The sequence below is a fragment of the Bidens hawaiensis genome, unplaced genomic scaffold (genome assembly GCF_021521415.1).
Source record: "Bidens hawaiensis isolate Kalapana, Puna unplaced genomic scaffold, B.hawaiensis_p1.1 tig00003244_1, whole genome shotgun sequence".
NCBI classification, from domain to species: Eukaryota; Viridiplantae; Streptophyta; class Magnoliopsida; order Asterales; family Asteraceae; genus Bidens; species Bidens hawaiensis.
Genome location: NW_027491178.1, coordinates 367,799 through 391,993, shown reverse-complemented (window position 1 = coordinate 391,993; position 24,195 = coordinate 367,799). Strand labels below are relative to the sequence as shown.

General features: G+C 38.0%; 2 protein-coding genes, 1 non-coding gene and 1 pseudogene across 4 annotated transcripts; all 4 read left to right on the top strand.

The window, feature by feature from the left end:
* The first annotated feature begins 1,068 nt into the window (after window positions 1-1,068).
* LOC143622943 (multiple C2 domain and transmembrane region protein 16-like) lies at window positions 1,069-4,300 on the top strand. Its single transcript, XM_077093954.1, has one exon. The coding sequence runs from the start codon at window positions 1,112-1,114 to the stop codon at window positions 4,079-4,081; it is 2,970 nt and encodes a 989-aa protein (XP_076950069.1). The 5' UTR covers window positions 1,069-1,111; the 3' UTR covers window positions 4,082-4,300.
* A 3,011-nt stretch (window positions 4,301-7,311) lies between these two features.
* Window positions 7,312-12,184, top strand: LOC143622942 (uncharacterized). The gene is made up of 10 exons (XM_077093953.1): window positions 7,312-7,364; window positions 8,079-8,320; window positions 8,984-9,188; window positions 9,279-9,369; window positions 9,451-9,596; window positions 9,721-9,964; window positions 10,050-10,154; window positions 10,550-10,732; window positions 10,802-11,003; window positions 11,592-12,184. The coding sequence occupies exons 1-10, from the start codon at window positions 7,327-7,329 to the stop codon at window positions 12,077-12,079; spliced, it is 1,944 nt and encodes a 647-aa protein (XP_076950068.1). The 5' UTR covers window positions 7,312-7,326; the 3' UTR covers window positions 12,080-12,184.
* A 1,696-nt stretch (window positions 12,185-13,880) lies between these two features.
* LOC143622775 (syntaxin-132-like) lies at window positions 13,881-21,801 on the top strand (annotated as a pseudogene). Its single transcript, XR_013151775.1, has 10 exons — window positions 13,881-13,999; window positions 19,471-19,575; window positions 19,692-19,748; window positions 19,836-19,954; window positions 20,030-20,220; window positions 20,324-20,349; window positions 20,430-20,507; window positions 20,646-20,726; window positions 21,059-21,124; window positions 21,449-21,801. The product of XR_013151775.1 is annotated as a syntaxin-132-like (transcript).
* Window positions 21,802-22,170: 369 nt separating this feature from the next.
* Window positions 22,171-22,242, top strand: TRNAE-UUC (transfer RNA glutamic acid (anticodon UUC)). The gene has a single exon. It is a non-coding gene; the product is annotated as a tRNA-Glu (tRNA).
* Window positions 22,243-24,195: the final 1,953 nt, after the last annotated feature.

Genomic DNA, 24,195 nt, shown 5'->3' with positions numbered 1-24,195 from the left:
ATACGTGTTTAAATTTAGTTTACCTATTTGCAATTTTATTAACTTGTATTTTTTATACAATTTCTTTAGTTCATATTGATTTATAACTTTGCTTAGTTTTAAAGATGCATATATAGACACCGGTAGCTAGTCTTTTCGTATGCTCATATTATAATTTTACTTTGTTTAAAAAATACATCTTTGGCTCGTATTATTACTCGGGGCGAACACATTTTGCTGTTGACACCAATAGATGTTAAAAGCTACAATACAACACTAAAGATTATGATACCACACTAGAGCTTCTCCGATACATCTGGTTCAAACGATTACAAATGTATCACGACAGTTTACATATCAAATCCTCACTTATCACGGTGTGTGAATGTTCAAATTATAACAAAAAAATTGTTGGGAACTACAAGTATCACATCGTATATTTTCACATTTTGTTTCAAATGTTGTTACATGACCGCCTACCTACTATCTTATTAAACAATCAATGTAGTAAATGATTTATGCAAGTGGTTTACGCGGTTCTTAACATAATAATAGTTTTTAAAGGAATTAATTTCTTGATATATTGATTGTTTAGATTCACTACGCCCACAAACAAATACCTTTTCGTGTACGGGTCTTCCAATGAGGCGTTGGATATCATGATCGTCATGTAAGCGTTCGTTCTCGGTTCTCGTCTGAAATATATCGTTGAAGGCGTTTGGATTGTGAGGTATTGGGTTCAAATCCCACTTATGACAGGAAATTCGCAGTTCAAAAAGATAATAATAATAATAATAATAATAATAGTAAAACAAAAATTAAAAACGATAACTATAGTTGTTAATTAGAATAGTGGAAAGCTAGATCAAAGCTTACAAATATTACCATAGTAAGCAAAGAAAAAAGCAAACAAAGCTGTTATATTTTTAAAAAAGCAAAAAAAAGCATAATTTCCCTCCATTAATACTAACAAAAGAAGCTTATCCTTGCTCATGAAGGCAAACCACCACCTTTTCATCTCATCTCCCACTCAACATTTTCACCAAAACATAATATGTGACAAAAACAAAACACAACTCACTACAACATAAAACATTTGTTCTGTTCTGTTCCTTAACACATCCATCCATCAATGGCTGCTGTTCGGAAGCTAATAGTAGAAGTAGTTGACGCCCGTAACCTTCTTCCAAAAGACGGCCATGGAACATCCAGTCCATACGTCATACTCGACTTCCACGGTCAACGAAGGAAGACCAAGGTGGTACCAAGGGATTTAAACCCTGTTTGGAACGAGGTTTTGGAGTTTAACGTCGGCAAACCATCGGATGTGTTTGGTGACATGCTTGAAGTTGATGTTAATCATGACCGGAGTCTGGGACCCACCACCAGAAACCATTTTCTTGGTAGAGTCCGGTTGGACTCACGGCAGTTTGTGAAGAAAGGTGAAGAGGCTTTGATTTATTATCCGTTGGAGAAGAAGCATTTGTTTAATTGGATTCAAGGTGACATTGGTTTGAAAATTTATTTTTCCAATGAGTCGCCGCCGCCGGTGGTGGTCCCGCCGTCTCCGCCGCCACCGGCTGAGGAGGCGAAGACGGAAACGAAACCATCGGAGGAGGCACCGGCGGGGGAGGCGATACCGGTTGAAGATTCCGGTCACGTCACCGGAGAATCCGATGGTGGTGGCGGTGGTGATCCGGTTGTTGAACCGGGTGCACCGGTGAAGGAAGAGACATTTGTTCAAGATCGACTAAAATCATCGAAATCCATGCCGGATATTAGGATTGGCGGGGATATTCCGGTGGGTCCGGTGGGCCCACAACCGATCCCTCGGGTATCGTCGATTAGCAGCTTCACGACAGACGTATCAGATCGATTCCCGATCGAACGGTCGTCGTTCGATCTAGTCGATAAAATGCACTACCTTTTTGTTCAGGTAGTTAAAGCCAGGTCTTTACCGACTCCAGGCAACCCTGTTACCAAAATAGTGGTATCAGGTTGCCAGGTCATATCAAAACCGGCTCGGAAAACGATGTACTTTGAGTGGGAGCAAACATTCGCGTTTCGACGAGACACCCAAGATTCGGCCTCGATCCTAGAGATCTCTGTGTGGGACCCGCTGATCTCGACGTCTATGTCGGATGTGGCGGGACACAACTTCCTAGGCGGGATTTGTTTTGACACCACTGAGATTCCTCTGCGAGACCCACCTGATAGCTCTTTGGCCCCACAGTGGTACAGGCTGGAAGGAGGTGGGGCTCGTAGAGGAGATCTTATGTTGGCTACATGGGTCGGAACACAAGCCGATGAGTCGTTTCCGGAAGCTTGGAAAACCGACACAGCAAGTAATCCAAGCTCCAGGTCCAAAATCTACCAGTCACCGAAGTTATGGTACTTGCGTGCCACGATCGTCGAGGCTCAAGACGTTTCCCTCTCGTCATCGTTCCAAATCAAAGCGCAACTCGGGTTTCAAGTTCAGAAAACCAAATTCGTCATCACACATAACGGATCTTCTTCGTGGAACGAAGACTTGATGTTTGTCGCAGCCGAACCGTTTACTGAACAGTCATTATTCTTGTTTTTAGTTGAGCAACGCGGGTCGAAAGAAACCACGGTTAAAGGCGATACAATCATCCCTTTAGCCACCATAGAGCGTCGCGTGGACGATAGAGACGTGGTATCAAGATGGTTGACCTTTAAAGACCCGAACGAAGAGAAGAGAGTCTATCGTGGCCGGGTCCAAGTCAAGGTATTCTTCGATGGGGGATACCATGTGATGGACGAATCGGCTAACGTTTGTAGCGACTATCGGCCCACCGCAAAGCAGCTTTGGAAACCGCCAATTGGCACGGTTGAGCTCGGGATAATCGGGTGCAAGAATTTGCTACCGATGAAGTCTATTGATGGTAAGGGGTCAACCGATGCTTATGCGGTTGCAAAGTATGGTAACAAATGGGTACGAACACGGGCCATTTCGGATAATCTAGATCCGAAATGGAATGAGCAATACACGTGGAGAGTTTATGACCCGTCCACGGTGTTAACAATCGGAGTTTTTGATAGTTGGGAGGCGTATGGATCCGATGCTCAAAAAGAGCCCACGCGATCAGATTTTCGTATGGGAAAAGTGCGTGTACGGTTATCTACTTTAGAGATCGGGAAGGTTTACAAAAATTCGTACCCATTGATGTTACTAAATGCGACCGGTTTAAAGAAAATGGGCGAGCTAGAGTTGGCGGTTCGGTTCGTGCGTATGGCACCAACGATTGATTTTTTAAATGTATATGCGCAACCCTTGTTACCGTTAATGCACCACATCAAGCCGATAGGTGTGGTGCAACAAGAGGTACTTAGAACCATAGCGGTTAAAATAACTGCGGCTCATTTTGCACGGTCTGAGCCACCACTTCGTCGTGAAGTGGTGACTCACATGCTGGATGCAGACACGCATGCATTCAGCATGAGGAAAGTCCGTGCCAATTGGTTAAGAATAGTCAACGTTTTATCGGGGGTCATCGAAATGGTCAAATGGTTGGACGACACGCGATCGTGGAAGAATCCGACGGCTACGATTTTGGTTCATGTGTTGCTCATGATGCTCGTGTGGTTCCCGGACCTAATCATCCCGACACTAGCGTTTTACACGTTTGTGATGGGGATGTGGAACTACCGGTTCCGGGCTAGAGCCCGGGCCCGGCTCCCACACTTTGACCCGAAGCTCTCATTGGCTGAAACAATCGATGGTAACGAGCTCGACGAGGAGTTTGACTCGTTACCATGTACTAGACCTAATGAAATGGTGCGGGAAAGGTATGACAAGCTTCGTATGCTGGGAGCTCGTGTGCAAAGCGTGTTAGGTGATATCGCGACACAAGGGGAACGCGTGCAGGCATTGGTCACGTGGCGGGACCCACGTGCCACGGGGATATTTGTTGGGATGTGTTTGGTGGTTGCAATAGTGTTGTACCTTGTTCCATCGAAAATGGTTGCTATGACGCTCGGGTTTTACTATATGCGGCACCCGATCTTTAGGGACAGGATGCCGTCGCCTGCGTTGAACTTCTTCCGACGACTGCCGTCGTTAGCAGATCGTATGTTATAGGGGTCCTTATTTGTATAAACTGGTGACATGATGACTTTTGAAAGTTTAGTAATTATATTGCTTGTATCAAATGCATCTGAGGTTGTACTACGTATTTTAAATCAAGTTATGATGAATTTGCTATAATATATTCGAATACAAATGACTCGTTTTGATTCAGTTACAAGACAGGGAATAGACTAATACCTTATCATTGGGGTATATTTGAGTCGGTTTGTAAACGAGTCAAACCCGAGCCAAGGTAAACTCACTTGTTAGCTCGGTCGTTAGCTGGCTCGCTAGTTTATTCGTTTAAATCATAAATATGAAGATAAAACATACATACAGTTATGTACCTGTCTTCTAGTTGTTTTTTTTTGTGTAAGCTACAATAAAGAAAAGAGTATAAAGATAATTATATGTACTAAAAGATAAAGAGATGTGACAAAAGGAAAAGGGGTATACTGGTATGGGAAAATAGGAAATGACTGACTTTTAAGAGTTATCATATTTTAAGTTATGAAACTGATATCTTTGAGTTTGGCTTGTCTCATATCAAGTTGGTGAAAGCAAAGTGGCAATGTAGTAATCTATAACTATAAATAGATTAGAGTCTTTTGTATGTTAAGTATTATAGATTTATGTACCCTTTTTGGCCATTTTAGGCTGAGTTAGCATTTTTCATTTTCTAGCTTTTGGCCAATCAGTTGTTCATGATTCTCATTAAGTGTAGTGATCATGTTTGAAATACTTATGAAAATCTGTTGGTTCATTTTGTTTTTATACATATCAATATTTATAAAAAATATATATAGTTCCATTTTTTTTAATAAATAAACGAGCTGACTTGATGAACCACGAGCTGGCTCATGAGTTGAGTTCGAGCTCAATATTTTAGCTTGTTTAAATAAACGTGTCAAGCCCATTTGACTCATTTAACTTAGATCCCAATCTGTCTTGTCATGACTCAGATCGACTCGACTAGTGTACAACTCTCTTTATGACTCATTTTTAAGATTCAATTTGGTTTACCATGTTTAGAGGTGGCCCAGCCTTTAAGTAGCCAAAAACGAATTCTCCAAGTTGAACATTTATGGAAAAAGAAATTCTTAATATTATAATAAATCGAGATACTATGTTTGCTTTTAACTTTGAAAGGGTCACATAAGTCTAAAGGTAAATTACGCTAGGTATTAATGTATTATAAGGAAAAAAGATACCTTGAGAGTTAAGAAAAGATGGTTTCTCACAAAGGTTAACCATAACTTTAAGACCATCTTAAACAATGTTTTTTTTTGTTGATGCTGTGACGTGTCACGTGTTTAGATAGAGGAGAGAAACCAGAGGGAGAGAGAGTGATACTTATTTGAATGTCGAATGCTCAACATTTTTATGAGTGAAGGAATGAGAGAGACGATACGAAAAAAATAAGAAGAAATAGTAAGCTGGTCATCCTTTCACGTCTACCGTTTGAGTTGGTCTGACCACAATCAATTTTGCTTCAACCATTATGTTTTTATGGACTTGATTGACTACACTTGATATCCACACTTCTTGTTGTTACCTACAAAACAAATGTATTATTTGCAAAATATCAATTAGACTAGATACACCAACGTACCCACCAACATCAACTATGATTAAATATCACATGATATTGGCCCTACTTTGTTCAACAATTGTCATTGCATGTTAAAACGCATTTTGTCTTGCAAGATTAGTAAATATGTATTTGAAAAAGAAAACAAATAAATCATAGAGCTTAAAAGAGCCATTGACAAGATATTAGATCATCAAATCCATTACGGAATCTTTATTTAGGATAGACGTTGAATACATCTTGATGAGTGTCAAGGCTATCCCTGAGAACCCTAAATACAAAAATTAGAAAATACAGTCTTTAAAAACTGATAACACGGGATTTAATTCTTTCATCATAGTTTCAATGAATGATATTATTGTTTACGTGGAAATTGTGAAAGCATTGTGAATGATATTTTGCTTCAACCATTATGTTTTTATGGACTTGATTGACTACACTTGATATCCACACTTCTTGTTGTTACCTACAAAACAAATGTATTATTTGCAAAATATCAATTAGACTAGATACACCAACGTACCCACCAACATCAACTATGATTAAATATCACATGATATTGGCCCTACTTTGTTCAACAATTGTCATTGCATGTTAAAACGCATTTGGTCTTGCAAGATTAGTAAATATGTATTTGAAAAAGAAAACAAATAAATCATAGAGCTTAAAAGAGCCATTGACAAGATATTAGATCATCAAATCCATTACGGAATCTTTATTTAGGATAGACGTTGAATACATCTTGATGAGTGTCAAGGCTATCCCTGAGAACCCTAAATACAAAAATTAGAAAATACAGTCTTTAAAAACTGATAACACGGGATTTAATTCTTTCATCATAGTTTCAATGAATGATATTATTGTTTACGTGGAAATTGTGAAAGCATTATCACGGATGCGATAATCAAATTCTTTCATCATAGTTCTAAAGAAATCAAATAATATGTGATCATATATGATATATCCATATAGAACAAATGACATCATTATTGGTCGAACAATCTTGGTCAATAATAGTACTACTTGTTCAATATCTTCAATCATGTATTGGTGTGGTAAAAAGTGTGCTTTTCATCAAGTGTTTATGACTTACTAATATATTTTTCATCTTAGATTATGTTCTTTAACCTGAAAAGCCACACGTTTGTATCGTTCATATGAACCATGAAACTTCATATTTTCACAATCTTCTAAACCAAACCTTGTTAACGGCTCATCAAACCACATCTCACCTCATAACGGGTTTAAAATGCTCTTGGTTCATGTCAGAATGTGTTATGAGCAAAAAGAGTTCGGGTCGAAACAGTTCTTTTATAAAGTTTCTATTTCACTTGGGTCAAAATATTAAATATGTTTCGACCAAAACTGAGTCGTGTTAAAATGGACCTCTTTATGAAAAAGAGTATCAAAATGAGTTTGACCGCTATACTGATTACACGATGGCTTGTGGCGACAAGTGGAGGTGATTTATACATTACAAAACATTTATTAACGTACTTTGTATCAAAAAATATCATGGTTGTCTTAGATTTGAAGAAAAATCTGGATAATGTACTAATGTAATGGTCCCAAAGGAAAAAAAATCCAGCAAACAGCCCATATGCATAAATACAAAAATAAAATTGAAAAAACATAAAATATCCCCTACAAATATCCATCTATCTACATGACAAACCTCATATCTCTTTTCTCTCTGAATATCCTGTAAGTATTCACTAAGCTTTCTTCAAACCCATTATTGTGATATGGGTTTGAGTCAATGTGGGTTCGAGTTAAAGGTGTTGTAGGCTTGTAGCCTTGTGTCTTGGTGCTTCAAGTTGGGCTGTTCTGTTGACTCTTTCTTATCATTATGTTGTGGGTTCGAGTCTTGGTGCACAAAGCTGACTATGCACCGTAAACGAGTCGAGTTAGGGTGTTCATGGGCTTGGCTCATTTTACCGAGCATAAATGTTGAGCTTGAGCTCAGCTCGTCAAAAGCTCTAGCCAGCTTTATTTTTAAATTTTTTTATTGTAGTTTTTAACTGCTTTTAGCTCGTAGTTTTTACTTTTTACACGTATCTAAATTTTGACTTTGAATTAAATGAGTCAAACAAGTAAGCCAGTCAACGAGTAAGTTCATCTTGTCTCGCCGTCTCAGGCTCGACTCATTTATAAACCGAGCCTAGATGCGAATGTCAAGCATCTCTAACTATTAAGTAATGAGTTCAAGTCTTGGTGCACCAAACCCACCTCCAGCATTTATTAAAGTTTTGAACTTTATTACAAAAACATGTGAACAAAATGCTAAATCACATTCATGAAAAAGAAAGAATGTTAATGGAATAATGGATGTATATATAATGCATATTAATTATTTATCTTGGATTGAACATTGTCTTCTTTGATCTGATTTGACTTTCTGTTTACATGTAATTGCAGCATTGTTCTTCATATGGGAATCAATAATATGGTGAAATTCAAGGTTTTCTTGATAATGGTGATGTTCTGCTGGTCTTCAATGGCGGAAGCAGAATATGTGCTGTACAAAGATTCAAAACAACCAACAAGTGTTCGACTAAACGATTTAATGAAAAGAATGACACTAGAGGAAAAAATCGGTCAAATGACTCAAATCGAACGGTCCGTTGCGTCAAATGAGGCCATTAAGAAGGATCTCATAGGTATACATATCAATCAAACCCAAATCATATTATACATTCTCCGTTTCTTGATTTTACTTGAGTAGTTGGCTAAGTGACAGAGACTTATGTTTATTTTCGAAGGTCACAGGTTCAATCATTGACCATGGTGTTTAATTTATTAGAGTTAGGTCCAACCTTGAAAAAAACATAACTTTGGGCTAGTGGTGGACCCACAAAATTAGTATGTTTAGATACTTTCATTTTTAGTTTAAAACGCGTAAATCTCTTACTGGCATAATTTATGCGTTTATTTCTATCTTTAACTAAGTTAGAAACATTTGCATTACACGAGTTAAATAAAGTAAATATTAAATATCTAGTAATTAAGATTTAGATAAGAAAGAAACCGGATTTGGTTCATTTTCATTATATTCAAACTAATGGTTTCTATAGAAGATTTTATTTATTTAAATCTAATTATTAACTTAGGGGGAAAAATAATACGAGGCTCACAGAATGTGACATGTGACACAACTATTTTAGTTATATAAATTTCAGCATTTATGCTGCATTTTGTAAATTTGAAAATTTAGAAACACCTGGAAAATTTAGAATTCCTTGTCAATTTATTTGAGACAATATCTTTATTATTTTGTGCTTCCGCTTTGCGTCACAACCGATCAAAATATATTGTGATTTCAGGGAGCGTGTTAAGTGGTGGAGGGAGTGTACCATCCAAACAAGCAACCCCCGAAGCATGGATCAACATGGTCAACGATTTCCAAAAGGGTGCGTTATCGACACGTTTAGGGATACCTTTAATTTACGGAATCGATGCTGTTCATGGTCATAATAATGTTTATAAAGCTACAATCTTTCCTCATAATGTTGGCCTTGGAGTCACCAGGTACGACACAAGTAACCACTAACCAATGCAAGCAAACAATATTAACTGTATACAATGTACAACCATTTAATGCACTGAATTTAACAACAGGGATCCTGAGTTAGTTAAAAAGATTGGGGCTGCTACTGCACTAGAAGTTAGAGCAACTGGTATACAATATGCTTTTGCACCTTGTATTGCAGTAAGTAGATAAAATTAATGCAATTATTAATATTTTTTGATACACTAATGTTTAAATAAATTATGATTCTGACATAAACAGGTTTGTAGAGATCCTAGATGGGGTCGTTGTTACGAAAGCTACAGCGAAGATACCGAAATTGTTAGATCAATGACTGAAATTATATCGGGATTACAAGGAGATATCGCTGATGGTTCGGAAAAGGGTACTCCTTTTGTTAATGGACAGTAAGTAATAATATATTAATATGTGAATATCATATTCTTGTGACATGATTTTCTTCAAAAAATGTTTTGTGCCGTTAGCGCCCCTACATCCGAGCATTATAGCCGATAAATTTTGGTTTTACAGACAAAAGATTGCAGCCTGTGCTAAGCACTATTTAGGAGATGGTGGAACTCACCAAGGTACAAATGAAGGCAACACAATATTAAACACTCAAAAACTATTCAGCATACACATGCCTGCATACAATGATGCAGTAACTAAGGGTGTGGCCACTATTATGACATCATATTCTAGCTGGAACGGGGTTAAAATGCACGCTAATCGTAACCTTGTTACCAGTTACCTCAAAAACACACTCAAATTCAAGGTATATTGACTTATATAGTTAAATTTAAAACTTTTGGTACATATTATGAAATTATAATGAATTTGCTGTCGTCGTGTTTTTATAGGGATTTGTTATATCAGATTGGCAGGGGATTGATAGGATCACTAATCCTCCACACGCTAATTATACTTACTCCATATTAGCGGGAGTTAATGCTGGCATCGATATGGTTTGTTTTCTCCTTCGTATTATTATTACGGTTATGTTTTATTTCAAATGAGTTTAAAAAAATTGGCAAAAGGGAAACAGGTCAAAAGGGTCAAAAGTTACCAAAAGTGTAATTTTTTTTGTAACGGTTATGCTTTATTTCAAACGATTTAAAAAACTAGCTAAAAAGGAAAAAAAGTCAAACGGGTCAAAATTAACCAAAAGTGCAAATTTAATCCATAAAACATTTAAACTTATTTTGAAATAATAATGAACCTTGTAATGATGTTTGACACACTGATTGTGTATAAAAAGTTCAAATTTTTAAACAAGGGGTTGACCCATTACCCATCCGGCCCATTTTGTCACCTTTAACTGTGCTGCACAAGTACCTAATGCATTGATGGAATACTGCAGTTCATGGTCCCATTACAATACCGTGAGTTTATTGACGGTTTGACTTCTTTGGTCAAAAGTAAGTTTATACCCATGAGCCGAATCGACGATGCGGTTGAAAGGATTCTAAGAGTAAAGTTTACAATGGGTCTGTTTGAAAATCCTTTGGCTGATTACAGCATGACCAAATACTTGGGATGCCAGGTAAGTTAGACAAATTTAGTCAAATTTTGACCAAAGTCAACATTTTTTTTTTAACTCTGGTGAAAACAGGAACACAGAGAACTAGCAAGAGAAGCAGTGAGGAAAACACTTGTTTTATTAAAGAATGGTAAGTCATCAATGAAGCCATTGTTACCACTTCCTAAAAAGACATCAAAGATATTAGTTGCGGGATCACATGCTGATAATATCGGTTCTCAATGTGGCGGGTGGACAATCGAGTGGCAAGGAGTTTCGGGCGATATTACTTCCGGTATGATATTTCAAATAACATAAAGGTTTAAACTTTATGATGATAATCTTAAGTTATTAACCGATTTAGATGAATTGGTTTTTCAGGTTGTTTTTTTTACAACGGTTCATATGGCTAGGGGTGCGCATGACACCTGAAAAACTGATCCGTAACCTAAAATACTAAATAAAAAAAAAACAAATTCAAACAAAAACGGGCTGTTTTGTTCAATGTATTAGTAAAGAAATGAACTTTCTGTCTGGTTTCGGTTTTACATGTAATTAAAACGAACCAGACCGAATTCATGAATTTTCATTTTTCATTTTGGATTCTAAGTAATTTATAAGAATTTAATAAATAATGTTGTCCAAATATTGTAGTATTTGTGTATAGTAATTTATTAATTATCAATAAGATTTAGGCCCAAATTCATTATCTTGGGCCAATTTTTTTTCGGCCTTAGAAAATTAAAACCAGATAGTAAAACCAAAAAACCCGAAAGCAAACAGTTTTAATTGCATTTTTGGTTTTAACTATCAAGGAAACGGCTGTTATTTGTCAAAATGATAATAACAACATTATAATAACCAAAAAAATACTATTTTACAGGTACTACAATCCTCTCGGCGGTTAAAAAGGCCGTTGACCCAAACACACAAGTCATCTACAACGAGAATCCGAACCAAGATTTCCTAAAGTCAAACACTTTTGACTTTGGTATAGTGGTGGTAGGAGAACCACCATATGCAGAAACTTTTGGGGACAGTTCAAATCTCACAGTTCCCGAGCCGGGCCCAAGCACAATAAAAAATGTATGCGGGTCAGTAAAATGTGTGGTGGTCCTTATAACTGGGCGGCCAGTGGTGGTACAACCATTTGTTGATACCGCAGATGCACTTGTTGCGGCTTGGCTTCCTGGTACCGAAGGCCAAGGTGTGACCGATGTTTTGTTTGGCGACTATGGTTTTACTGGGAAGCTGGCTCGGACTTGGTTCAAGTCGGTTGATCAGTTACCCATGAATGTTGGGGACCCACATTATGACCCGTTGTACCCGTTTGGGTTTGGACTTGTGACAACACCTAACAAGACCGCATAAATGTGTAATGTGTCGGTTTTCTGTTATAATCGAGTGTGAAAGTTGGTTATGTGGTGTTTAATGCTAAGAAGTTTGAGATTATACAAAATCTTTCTTTTTTGTGATGATTTTTTTGTGCTAATGAAATTTAAGACTAATCATTTTATTTAACTCAAGTATTTTAAATGATTGAAATTTAAATATTTTGAATGTGTATATTTGATATTAGGATATTAATGGACGCACAACGGTTCTTAAATGGCTTCTCTTCTCCATCTAGCGATCAACTTTTTCACTCTGTTACGTCCTCACTAAACTTTATTGTACACGTATATATAGGTGTTACTTATACAGTTATACTTAAGATTTATTCATATGCACAATGAAAGCGCAAGTGTTAGAACTATTGAAGGGTGTTCATAAAGGTGGTGGCCGTAAAAGTTAACGACTATGATGTTAACAATAAATGTTCTCCATTTTGCATCATAACTATTTATTCTTAACGGAAATTAAAGACTTGAAATTAACAATTTTTAGAAAAGGAGTTAATAAACTTAATAGATATTAATGCTACCAAAGATACACAAACACCAATGCAAACGTGTATCATGTGGGCTTAAAATTGAAATAACTTTTTGAACCAATTACATTACATATAACCTACTTTGGGGTATGCATTAATTTAAAGGAAAAGTTCTAAAACAACTATTTTAGAAGAGAGACTCTTCTTTTGTCCTCCCAAATATTGAATTCCGGTCTTGTCTCTTTCTAACACGTTGCTGATGATAAGTTGTTTAGTTTTCATAGTGAGTTTTTTTGTCCAACAAGAAGATGACACCTGCCATAAAAAAACAATGTGGCCCAGTCAAAAAATTGAAAAAATCTATACGTCCCAGTCAAATATGAGAGCAAAAATTATACAGCTAGACCCAATATTTGACAAACACGTCAAACCAACTTCTTTATTGACATATGTCGTCTTCTAGTTGGACAAAAAACTATTTATTTTAACGAAAATTAAAGACTTGAAAGTAACATTTTTTAGAAAAGGAATTAGTAAACTTAATAGATATTAAATGGTGCCAAAGATACACACCACTACAAAAATGTATCGTGTGGGCTTCAAAGTTCAAATAGAGATAACTTTTTGGACCAATTACATTATATTATATATAATTTATATATTGTCTATTTTGAGATGTTCGTTTTTAAGAAAAAAAAGACTATTCTTATATCCTCTCAAAATCGAATTCCGGTTTTCTCTTCCTAACACGTTGCTGACAACATGTCATTTAGTCGTCACAATGAGATTTTTTGTCCAACAAAAAGATGACACATGTCATAAAAACAACATAACCCGACCAAAAACTTGAAAAATCTATGCGTCCCAATCAAATATGAGAACAAAAATTTTATGCGACCCAATCAAATATTTAGATAACATGTCGGGCCAACTTCTTTAATAACAGATGTCGTTTTCTAGTTGAACAAAAAACTCGTCGTCCAACGTAAAAGACACGACACCGACAACAAGTTTAAAGGAGACAAACCTGAAACTCCTTTATTTCAAGACAATCTCGAATTATCAAAACTTAATATGAAAATTTGAAAAAATTAAAGAAGAAAAAAAGTGTCTTGTCAAACAGTCAATGTATCAATTGGGCACCATTTTCTCTTTAACAATAATAATAATAATAATAATAATATTATTATTAAAAGAATAAAAAGTGTATCAACCGATAGAAAAGAAAACCCTGCTGTATGTATATCAGTATATGTATCTATCTATCTATCTACCTACACATCTCTCTCTCTCTCTCTCTCATCGTTCCTTCACATTATCAATAAACCCAAAACTTTATAGCTTTTTAAGTTCACCCAAAAATCAAATAAAGATACAGAAAAACCCTAACAAGATCCACCATGAACGATCTTCTTCCTGTAAGTTTCTTTCTTTATAAAGATTCAATTTTTTTTTCGTTTCTTTATAATGGGTCATTCGAATTGTTCATCATCTATAGCTGCATTGATCACAAGTGTTTTGGATATTTGTGTTAGATTTGATCTTTCTTGGTGTCTAATTGAAACCCCTAAAGCTTGTAATCAGCTGGAAATTTATTATTTCTACTGATTGTAACCTCTTAATTTAACCCATCGAACAAAAAAAATTAAATAATTGTTTGAGCTAATGAGTTGCTTTTGGTATAGTGATTAAAGTGGATTTTTAAGATTAATTTCTCAATCTTATTTTTTTTTTTTACCAATTTCAAGTTTTTTATATTTTTTATGATGATGATTCTTGTGCCTTTTAGTGTGGTTATTTGATATTCAGTGTCGAAACATGAAACGAATCTGACCTGATCCATGACGATGTTCCCACGGATTTTCGAGATGAACGAACCACGACTTGATCTTCTTCTTCGATTGCTTGAGACCTGCAATGGCTTTCGGGGGTGTGGAGGTGACTGCTAAGAAATCTCAAGGATCTCTTGTTTACAGACACAAAAATATGGTGGTGGCTCTTATTGAGCATGACCCTCTAATAAGGAGGTGGAGACCTCCTTATATAGAGAGCCTCATGGCCACCATCATGGTACCCTAATGGGCCTAGCCCAGTTAGGGTTACCTCCACAAAACCCCCTCAGCCCAATAACATTGTATTAGTCCATATAATAAAATAAGCCAAACATAATAAATTTAGGGTCGTAAAACCGGGTTTAGTACCAAACCCCTACAAGCCCCCCAAGTCCAGTGTTGCTCCTAGGCGTGCAAGCGTTTAGGTGGAGCGCTGGACTTTATAAGGTGTGTTAGGAAACGAGGCGGTTTTTTCCCTTTTCTTCGGCCTTGTCTTTATTGTCTTTGAGTTTTGGGAGGTTTTCTCCATGATGGTGACATGTTGTGATCTTTATGATAATGATGGTGCCCTGGCATGAATAAGATATAGCACGCATCATAACAATAGTGGCGCGAGGCCTGATAAAAGATAGAGCGCGCATCTCGATAATGATGCTTAATAGTTTGCGCGCGAGGCGACTTACGAGCTCTAAAAATAATGAAGCTTGCGCGCGAGGCGACTTACGAGCTATAAAATAATAGGGCTTGCGCGCGAGGCGACTTACGAGCTATAAAATAATAGGGCTTGAATAATTAAGCTTGCGCGCGAGGCGACTTACGAGCTGTAAAAAAATAAAGCTTGCGCGCGAGGCGACTTACGAGCTGAAAAATAATAAAGCTTGCGCGCGAGGCGACTTACGAGCTGTAAAATAATAAAGCTTGCGCGCGAGGCGACTTACGAGCTATAAGAATAATTAAGCTTGCGCGCGAGGCGACTTACGAGCTGTAAAATAATAAAGCTTGCGCGCGAGGCGACTTACGAGCTGTAAAATAATTAAGCTTGCGCGCGAGGCGACTTACGAGCTGTAAAAAAATTAAGCTTGCACCCGAGGCGACTTACGAGCTATAAGAATAATTAAGCTTGCGCGTGAGGCGACTTACGAGCTGCTTGCGCGCGAGGCGACTTACGAGCTGTAAAAAAATAAAGCTTGCGCGCAAGGCGACTTACGAGCTCTAAGAATAATTAAGCTTGCGCGTGAGGCGACTTACGAGCTATAAGAATAATAAAGCTTGCGCGCGAGGCGACTTACGAGCTATGAAGCGTGCGCGAGTTGCGGCTTATGAGCTATAATATGATGATAATGACTGGCCCACAAGGGCCTCTTCTACGCAGGATGACTATCCCAGCTTGTTTTCAAAATAATAATGGAGGCGCAATCGGCCAGATAATAATAATGTCATGTGCTTGTGCGACTCGTAGCTGAACCTGCGAAAACATATCAAATTGGCGCGTGGCCGTTTGGGATATTGTTAGGCTCCCGCCCTAAGATTCGGATGTCTTCCATCGCGATAATGTAGTGGTGGTATACCACGATAGTCCCCTAGTTCATTGCTGCTAAATAAGGTTGTCCTTATCCTGATTTGGGATTAGACTATTCTCATTTGTTGTGTCGCTTACGCATAGGTTTTGGCTTTGTGTCATGCGCAGATGTTTCATGCGCTTGCGCATAGGCTTTGGCTTTGTGTTATGCGCCACACGCAGATGTTGCCTGCGCGTGCGCGTAGACTGTGCGTCATGCGCCACGCGCAGATGTTGCATGCGCGTGCGCATAGGCTGTGTCATGCGCCATGCGCAAATTTTGCGTGCGCTGATGTGATATGCGTGAGCATGTGATGCGTAAGCATATGTAATATGCGTGAGCATATGTGATGCGTGAGCATATGTGGTGCATGAGCATGTGATATGCGACTGCGCTCAAGCATCATGGCGGTGCGCATGTAGAATGGCGGAATGGTTGATCCGCGGTGGCGCGCATGTGACGTGGCTTGTGTTAATAGGTTTAATTATGACGGCGTGTTGAGCGGAGCGGAGCCGCGTTCGGTCTTGTATTCGGCGCGAAGCCGTATGGGTTTATGAGGATTCGCAACCTTTAAGTTTTGCGCGCGGCCGATGGCCGTATGGGTTTATGAGGATTCCCAACCTTTAAGTTTGGCGCGTGGCCTTATGGGTTTATGAGGATTCCCAACCTTTAAGTTTGGCGCGTGGCCTTATGGGTTTATGAGGATTCCCAACCTTTAAGTTTGGCGCGTGGCCTTATGGGTTTATGAGGATTCCCAACCTTTAAGTTTGGCGCGTGGCCTTATGGGTTTATGAGGATTCCCAACCTTTAAGTTTGGCGCGTGGCCTTATGGGTTTATGAGGATTCCCAACCTTTAAGTTTGGCGCGTGGCCTTATGGGTTTATGAGGATTCCCAACCTTTAAGTTTGGCGCGTGGCCTTATGGGTTTATGAGGATTCCCAACCTTTAAGTTTGGCGCGTGGCCTTATGGGTTTATGAGGATTCCCAACCTTTAAGTTTGGCGCGTGGCCTTATGGGTTTATGAGGATTCCCAACCTTTAAGTTTGGCGCGTGGCCTTATGGGTTTATGAGGATTCCCAACCTTTAAGTTTGGCGCGTGGCCTTATGTGCGCATGCACGGCGACGGAGTGGTGACTCGCGGGCGCGCGTGCATGGCGGAGAGTTGCGCACACGCATGGTAGAGGGTTGCGCGCACCTGCATGGCGTTGGAGACTTTACGTAAAACCAAAAGCATTGAGTCGTCTTTCGAACTCACATGGTGGTTCCCGCGGTGGTTTCCACGGGGGCTCACGCATGTCGGCGGAATGGTGACCCGCTGGCGAGCATGCGTGGTGGCAGTCTTCTGCGCAAAACCCACATGGTGGAGGTCTTTTGCGCGAAACCCACATGGTGGTTCCCGCGGTGGCACATGCATGGCTGCGGAGTGAGAATCTGCGGGCGCGCGTGCATGGCGGCGGAAGTCTGGTAATTTTTGGATCTACAATTTGAGAGTTAGATCTGTAATTTTAAACCTAAAATCCAGGTCTGTAATCTAGATCTAGATCTGTAAATCAGATCTAGATAGATCTGAAACTCGTAGCGGAGAGAGTTTAAAACCATCACAGATCTGGAGGCTTGATCATCCGAATCAGGTAGTTTCTTTTTTGCACAGATCTGGAAGCCTCTTTTAGATCTATGGATCTTTTTGAGCTTTAATAGAACAAGCCTTGAAGCCTTTTTCTGTAAACTTCCAGATCTGGGTTTTTCCTGGGAGAGATCTGACAGCCGAGACGAAAATCGAAGGGTAGTTCGTTGCCGTCCCACGGATGGCGCCAATGTCGAAACATGAAACGGATCTGACCTGATCCATGACGATGTTCCCACGGATTTTCGAGATGAACGAACCACGACTTGATCTTCTTCTTCGATTGCTTGAGACCTGCAATGGCTTTCGGGGGTGTGGAGGTGACTGCTAAGAAATCTCAAGGATCTCTTGTTTACAGACACAAAAATATGGTGGTGGCTCTTATTGAGCATGACCCTCTAATAAGGAGGTGGAGACCTCCTTATATAGAGAGCCTCATGGCCACCATCATGGTACCCTAATGGGCCTAGCCCAGTTAGGGTTACCTCCACAAAACCCCCTCAGCCCAATAACATTGTATTAGTCCATATAATAAAATAAGCCAAACATAATAAATTTAGGGTCGTAAAACCGGGTTTAGTACCATACCCCTACATTCAGTAGAAATTAAAGGTACTGGATTCAAATTTGGAAGTTAAAGCAGGTCATATCGTGTTCAATTGTTATCGTATTCAAACGAAGAATGCGTTGTGTCTATATACATTAATGGCAATGGGTATGATTATCGACAAGAAGAACGCCGCGATTTGAGAAGAAATATTATTTCAAATTTTTTTTATTTCATTTCCAATTTAGAATCCATATACATTAACCACATTATATACTTTGTGTTGCTTGTATTTTTTTTAACTATATAAGAAAGGGTTTTTTGAGTTGAGGTCTCACTGGGAGCAACCACTCTATCTTCTTATAAGTATGTTTGCCCTCATCTCACCCTTGGTTTTAAAATGCTTGCGTAATGCGTGAAGCCGTGAAGTGTGCAACATAAATTTAGCTTAGACCACGCGTACTCATGCCAAATTGTGGCGTTGTGGCTCCAAAACTCCGGGGGTACCCCCCCCCCCCCCCCCCCCCCCCCCCGCGTTTTGGGGTTGGCGTTTTGGCAAAGCGTTTTGTACACAACGCTAGGAAGGCACAAATTTTGAGGGTCTTGTGAGAGAGTGGGGGAGGAGAGAGAGGCGTTTTGGGGGCATTTTCCCACTACACCCACTTTTTGCAAAATGCCCAAAAGCTGACTAGGCGCCACGTGGCGTAAAATGCCCAGGTGTGCCTAGTTTTGACTACGCATGGTCTTATTATCACATGTTTAGTGGAGGAAAAGTGTGTAGTTTAGCTTACTGGCATATATTAGTATGCCTTTGTTTTGAACTTTAGCTTGCTAGGACAAGAATTTGCAGATATTTACGCATGTTTTGAAATTTTAGTATTTTTCTGATTTCTAAAACAGCATCACATACTTGATGCACAGTTTTTTTTATTTTTTATTTTATTTTTATTATTATTTTTTTGTTTATCAATCTACCACAAACTTCTTTTACAAACGATACACATGTCCTTGAGGGGTTCTAAAATGAGCTCAATGTTTCAACCTATCAATTAACTAACAAATTAGAAACAACTGGTTTTGATACAATGTATTCAATCTTAGATAATTCCAGTATTTTTGAGATTTTATGGTTGTTTAAAGATATTTATGCCAATGATGGCGGTCCATTTTCATGAACTCAAATCTAAATATTGTTTCCATTGTTTTCGAGAGAATTCTCTATAATTGAACTCTACATTTATACATATATTAGCATATCATGCGTGGTTTGTGCATAACTTAATTACCATGCGTGGAAGCAAATGTATTAAATCATTTTTTTTTGGAGGAATCATTTGAGAATCCTCGGGGTCAAGATTATGGAGATCTTGAAATGGGAACACAACGTAATCAAGATTCTGGAGAGTTAGGATTAGATGAATTTTTCAAGAAGGTGACGAATCTACTTTCTATTCTTTATTTATTTTTTAAATTTTATGATATACATACTACTTGTCTAGTTTAATTAGCTTCACTCATAGCACTTATTGAACTTTTTTCTTTTGCTAGGTTCAAGCCATTGAGAAACAATATGAGAAGCTAAATAAACTACTAAAGAAATTACAGGTATCCATTAATTTGCCAAAAAAAAGTTACTTTTCAATATTAGGATAATTATTATATAAGTAATTATGTTAACAATATTCTACACAGGATGCTCATGAGGAATCAAGAGCTGTAACCAAAGCTGCTGCTATGAAAGGTAATATAATATAGAAGCCCGGCTGTGGAAAAGGAACGGGAGTTGACCGGTCAAGAACCGCAACCACACTGTAAGTAATTATGTTTGTTAATGAAAGATTACTAACTTAATCTAAATTAAATTAATAATGTTATTGTTTTTGCAGATCTTTGAAGAAAAAGTTTAAAGACAAGATGTCTGAATTTCAGGTATTGCAGATGTTTCTAGATCCTCCGTTATCTAACGTATTATCTAGCTATGCATTTTCTAAACTTTTTGCAACAAATGTATTTAGACTCTTAAGAGAAAGTATCCATCAAGAGCATCGGGAGGTGGTTGAGAGGCGTGTCTATACAGGTTTTTACAATCTCATTTGTTATCTAATTCGATTATTATTATTATTACTATTAGTTTTATTATCATTATTAATTATTATTATTGTTAATTTGACTATTTTCAGTGACGGGAACTCGGGCCGATGAAGAGGTGTGGTGTTTAATTTAAATTTGTAAGTTGTCTTGGTTTATAGAATAAACACATATTCTAATTATTATTTATTTGTACAGACAATCGATCGCCTCATAGAGACAGGTGACAGTGAACAGATTTTTCAGAAAGCAATTCGGGAACAGGGGCGAGGGCAGGTTAGTCCACGATTGCCTTTTTGTTGAATAGATTACAAATAAAAACAAGTTCATTTTCGTTAAATTTTAACTTCAAATGATTGTGTCCCCTTTAGTGAATGATTTGTATATTCCGGTGTTGATGTTGGCGTTTTATAGGTACTTGATACCCTGGCGGAGATCCAAGAACGCCATGATGCAGTAAGAGAAGTAGAAAGGAAGCTTCTTGATTTGCAACAGGTGCATACACACACACACGTATATATACATATGTTGTCTCTATATGAAGATACTAGGATCTAATTGTGTGCCCATAAGATGGCTCGATGAGCACGTGACTGATCTTTTTGTAGGCCCCACAGCCCGCTAGAAGTAAGGTTATTTATAAGAGTATTTTAGGCATTTGACTAAATTTCAACTAAAATAATATGGGAGTTTTTCAAATGTTACAATTCTTTTGGGACCGTTGAAATTTTGATGCTTTTTTTTTATTGTTGGAGCGAATGAAGTAACAAAAATTGCATATTTGTATTTGACTAATTTGAGGTTTTTATCTCCTACTTCTGATGCAGATATTTATGGATATGGCTGGATTGGTGGATGCTCAAGGGGAAATGCTAGACAACATAGAGACACAGGTAACTAAAAACATTGTTATGAGTTATATATAACTCCTTAATACATGCCAGCCATATGCGGATGCGTCTTAAGTGTGTCCCATTGACTTTTGGTGGTCAAACCAATGACTTTTGAAATGCATAAGTTATACTAGGTGTGCAACAAAATATCACTTTTGTTATGCGAATTTTTTACCAACTTCATCTACTCATCAAAATTGTTAAAAATTTTAAAAAGAATGATTTCAATTTTAAAACTGACAGATAACACGATTGACCTCAAAAGTCAGACTTAGGCTTATTGTTTGTGAATCTAAATGTTTTAACTTTGGTCAATGGCGTTAGGTGTCGAGTGCAGTTGACCATGTGCAAGGCGGGAACAAAGCCTTACAGAAGGCGAAAAGTCTACAAAAGAACTCGAGAAAGTGGATGTGCATTGCAATCTTAATATTACTTATTATTATTGCGGTTGTTGTGGTCGGTGTGCTCAAGCCATGGAAAAGTGGAAATGGTGCTTAGTAAGCGCGTATTGTGGTTGCATCTTTCATCGTGTATTTGAGCGAGTTCTTGTTTGGAGTGCGCGATATGTGGTGTTTACAAAATATTTATGATGCCTATTCTTGTGTATATTGGGATTCTTTTTTTTTTTTGTTGTTGACCTTCAAGTTGTCTCTATATGCCATTGACTGTTTGCTCTTGCATTCTCTCCATGTTTGGTTGTTTATTTATTTTTTATTTGATGACATCTTATTATAATCCATTTGAGGATTTTAAAAGATTCAATAAATAATATCCTAAAATATACAGTATTATCATTGTTTTATAAGTTTTGATTATGATAATAATGACAACCCTTAAGGTGGTGTATCAAAACTCTTTTGGTGAAATAAAAATAGTATTGTTGATATAAACACAAACTATATATAGACATTACAAATACAAAGGAGTTAAACCTTAAATTCAGGGTTATGTGTGTTTGAGGTCATATTAGATCACAAAACAAATACCACCGTGTGAGAAAAATAAGTACAATACAAAGAAACCAATTAGTACATTATTTCAACAATTCCATTGTCGTCCAGCGGTTAGGATATCTGGCTTTCACCCAGGAGACCCGGGTTCGATTCCCGGCAATGGAATTTTTTTTATCGAGTCAACCACTCGGATCTTCATTGATAAATATTTAATACCTTAACTGAAATTTGATTCTCTTTTTGCAAACAGATTCATCGAAGGTTTTAAGATCGTTCTTTCTGGTTAATTCGGTTCCTCATAAATAGGTAAATCTCAGTGTTTTTATTAATTTATTTTTTATCCTTTGGCTGCAAGTATAATTATTTTCACTCTATGTGTTCATTGCATTCTGAAATTTATGTTTAGGGCTTTGACAGATCATGTTTGGTTAATTATACAAGCAAACTATATGATATAAGTAAGTATAATTCTATAAATACCAGGCATACAGATCGAAATTGAGAACATATAAGTATGATCATTGTTAAGTATATAATTCTATAAATACCAGGCATATAAGTATGTGAAGAGGTATGTACCCGCCTCAACACTAAGCAAGGCGGGTCAACCCACAAGATAAAGACATTATGAAGGCACAAAGCCAAAACCCAGGCGCATCGCGCATACAAAACATGCTCAGGCATCATATGCTCGCGCATAACATATGCGCGCGGCGCATATCGCATGCTCTTGCACATCACATATGCTCGCGTGTCACATATGCGCGTGGCGCACCAGCGCGCGGCGCATATCACACGCTCGTGCATATCACACCTGCGCATGAAATATCTGCGCGTGAGAATAAAAAGAAGACTTCGCGCATCCTCAGGATGGGCGCATATCACACGTGCACATAATCAACCTCGTCCTTATCCAAATCAGGATCAGGGCAACCTTGATTGTGCACGTCAGACACTCTTCTAGAAGGCATCTTTTTAAGGAGTAAGAATATGCTGATGTTGACAGCTGCCAAATGAAAGGTCGACAACTCAGCATGACACATGTGCTACCACATGATTTCAACCAACGAGAAAGCGCCAGGTGTCCCAGAGGACACGTGGCGCAGTGCGATTGGAGGAGGCCAACGAGGCTGAGCCCAGCCAGTGGAAACCCTAGCACTATAAATACAGCATCAACTCCACTTTGATGACACATTCATTCACACTCAATCATTGACAGTTACAAGCAGTGATATCACATTCAATCATATTGAATTATATTCACTCACAGTCAGTTACAGAGAAACACACAGTCACACTATCAAGAGTATTCAGCGATTCAGCAATACTCTTGAGATTTCACTGACTCACACTTTATTATCTTCTCCACAAAGATACTGATTCTCACGCCGGAGGGTTACCCCAAAGAGGACCCCTCTGTCCCTTTCTGAGGGGTAAGTAACGGCGCTGTTCATTTTGTAGGTGGAAGAACACAGATTCAAAGGAACCATCGGTGAAACAGTTTAATCATACCCGAGGAAAGTAGATCTGCTACCAGTGAGTAGATCCACGTTTCTTCAGTATGTATAATTCACTAGACTTTGAATATTGAGAACATAGCATGATCAAAGTTTTTTCTTGTAAAAACCTCATACGGATCGAAATTCAATGCCATATATAACAAGACCAGACATGTTTCCTTCATAACATCTCAATTTCAAACTCATAGGAACATGATCATTGTTACCCGAGTTAAATTCCCACACAATAACTTCCATCAACCCGTCTTCTCTGTGCTGCGGGACCCTTCCATTCCCTTGTAAATGTACAAATCTTGGAGATCTGAAATAAAGAATTTTAAACTCTTTCTTTTTCCTAAGGAGTACATCCTGAACTTTCACCGGACAATGCAACCCATGGCATTTTTTTGATAGCTTGAATATGAGATAACATGCATAATTTGTATCTACCGACAACATTTTTGTTTCAATCTCGCATTTGATCTCAAATACTTTGTGTGATACAAACTCTGCCACTCCTGCGCTTGTGCTTTATAAAATAACAAGTTAGGCTAACTCAAGGCTGAAACTAAAACAACTGTTATGTATGCTTAAGTTGTATCATAATTCAAACCTGGAT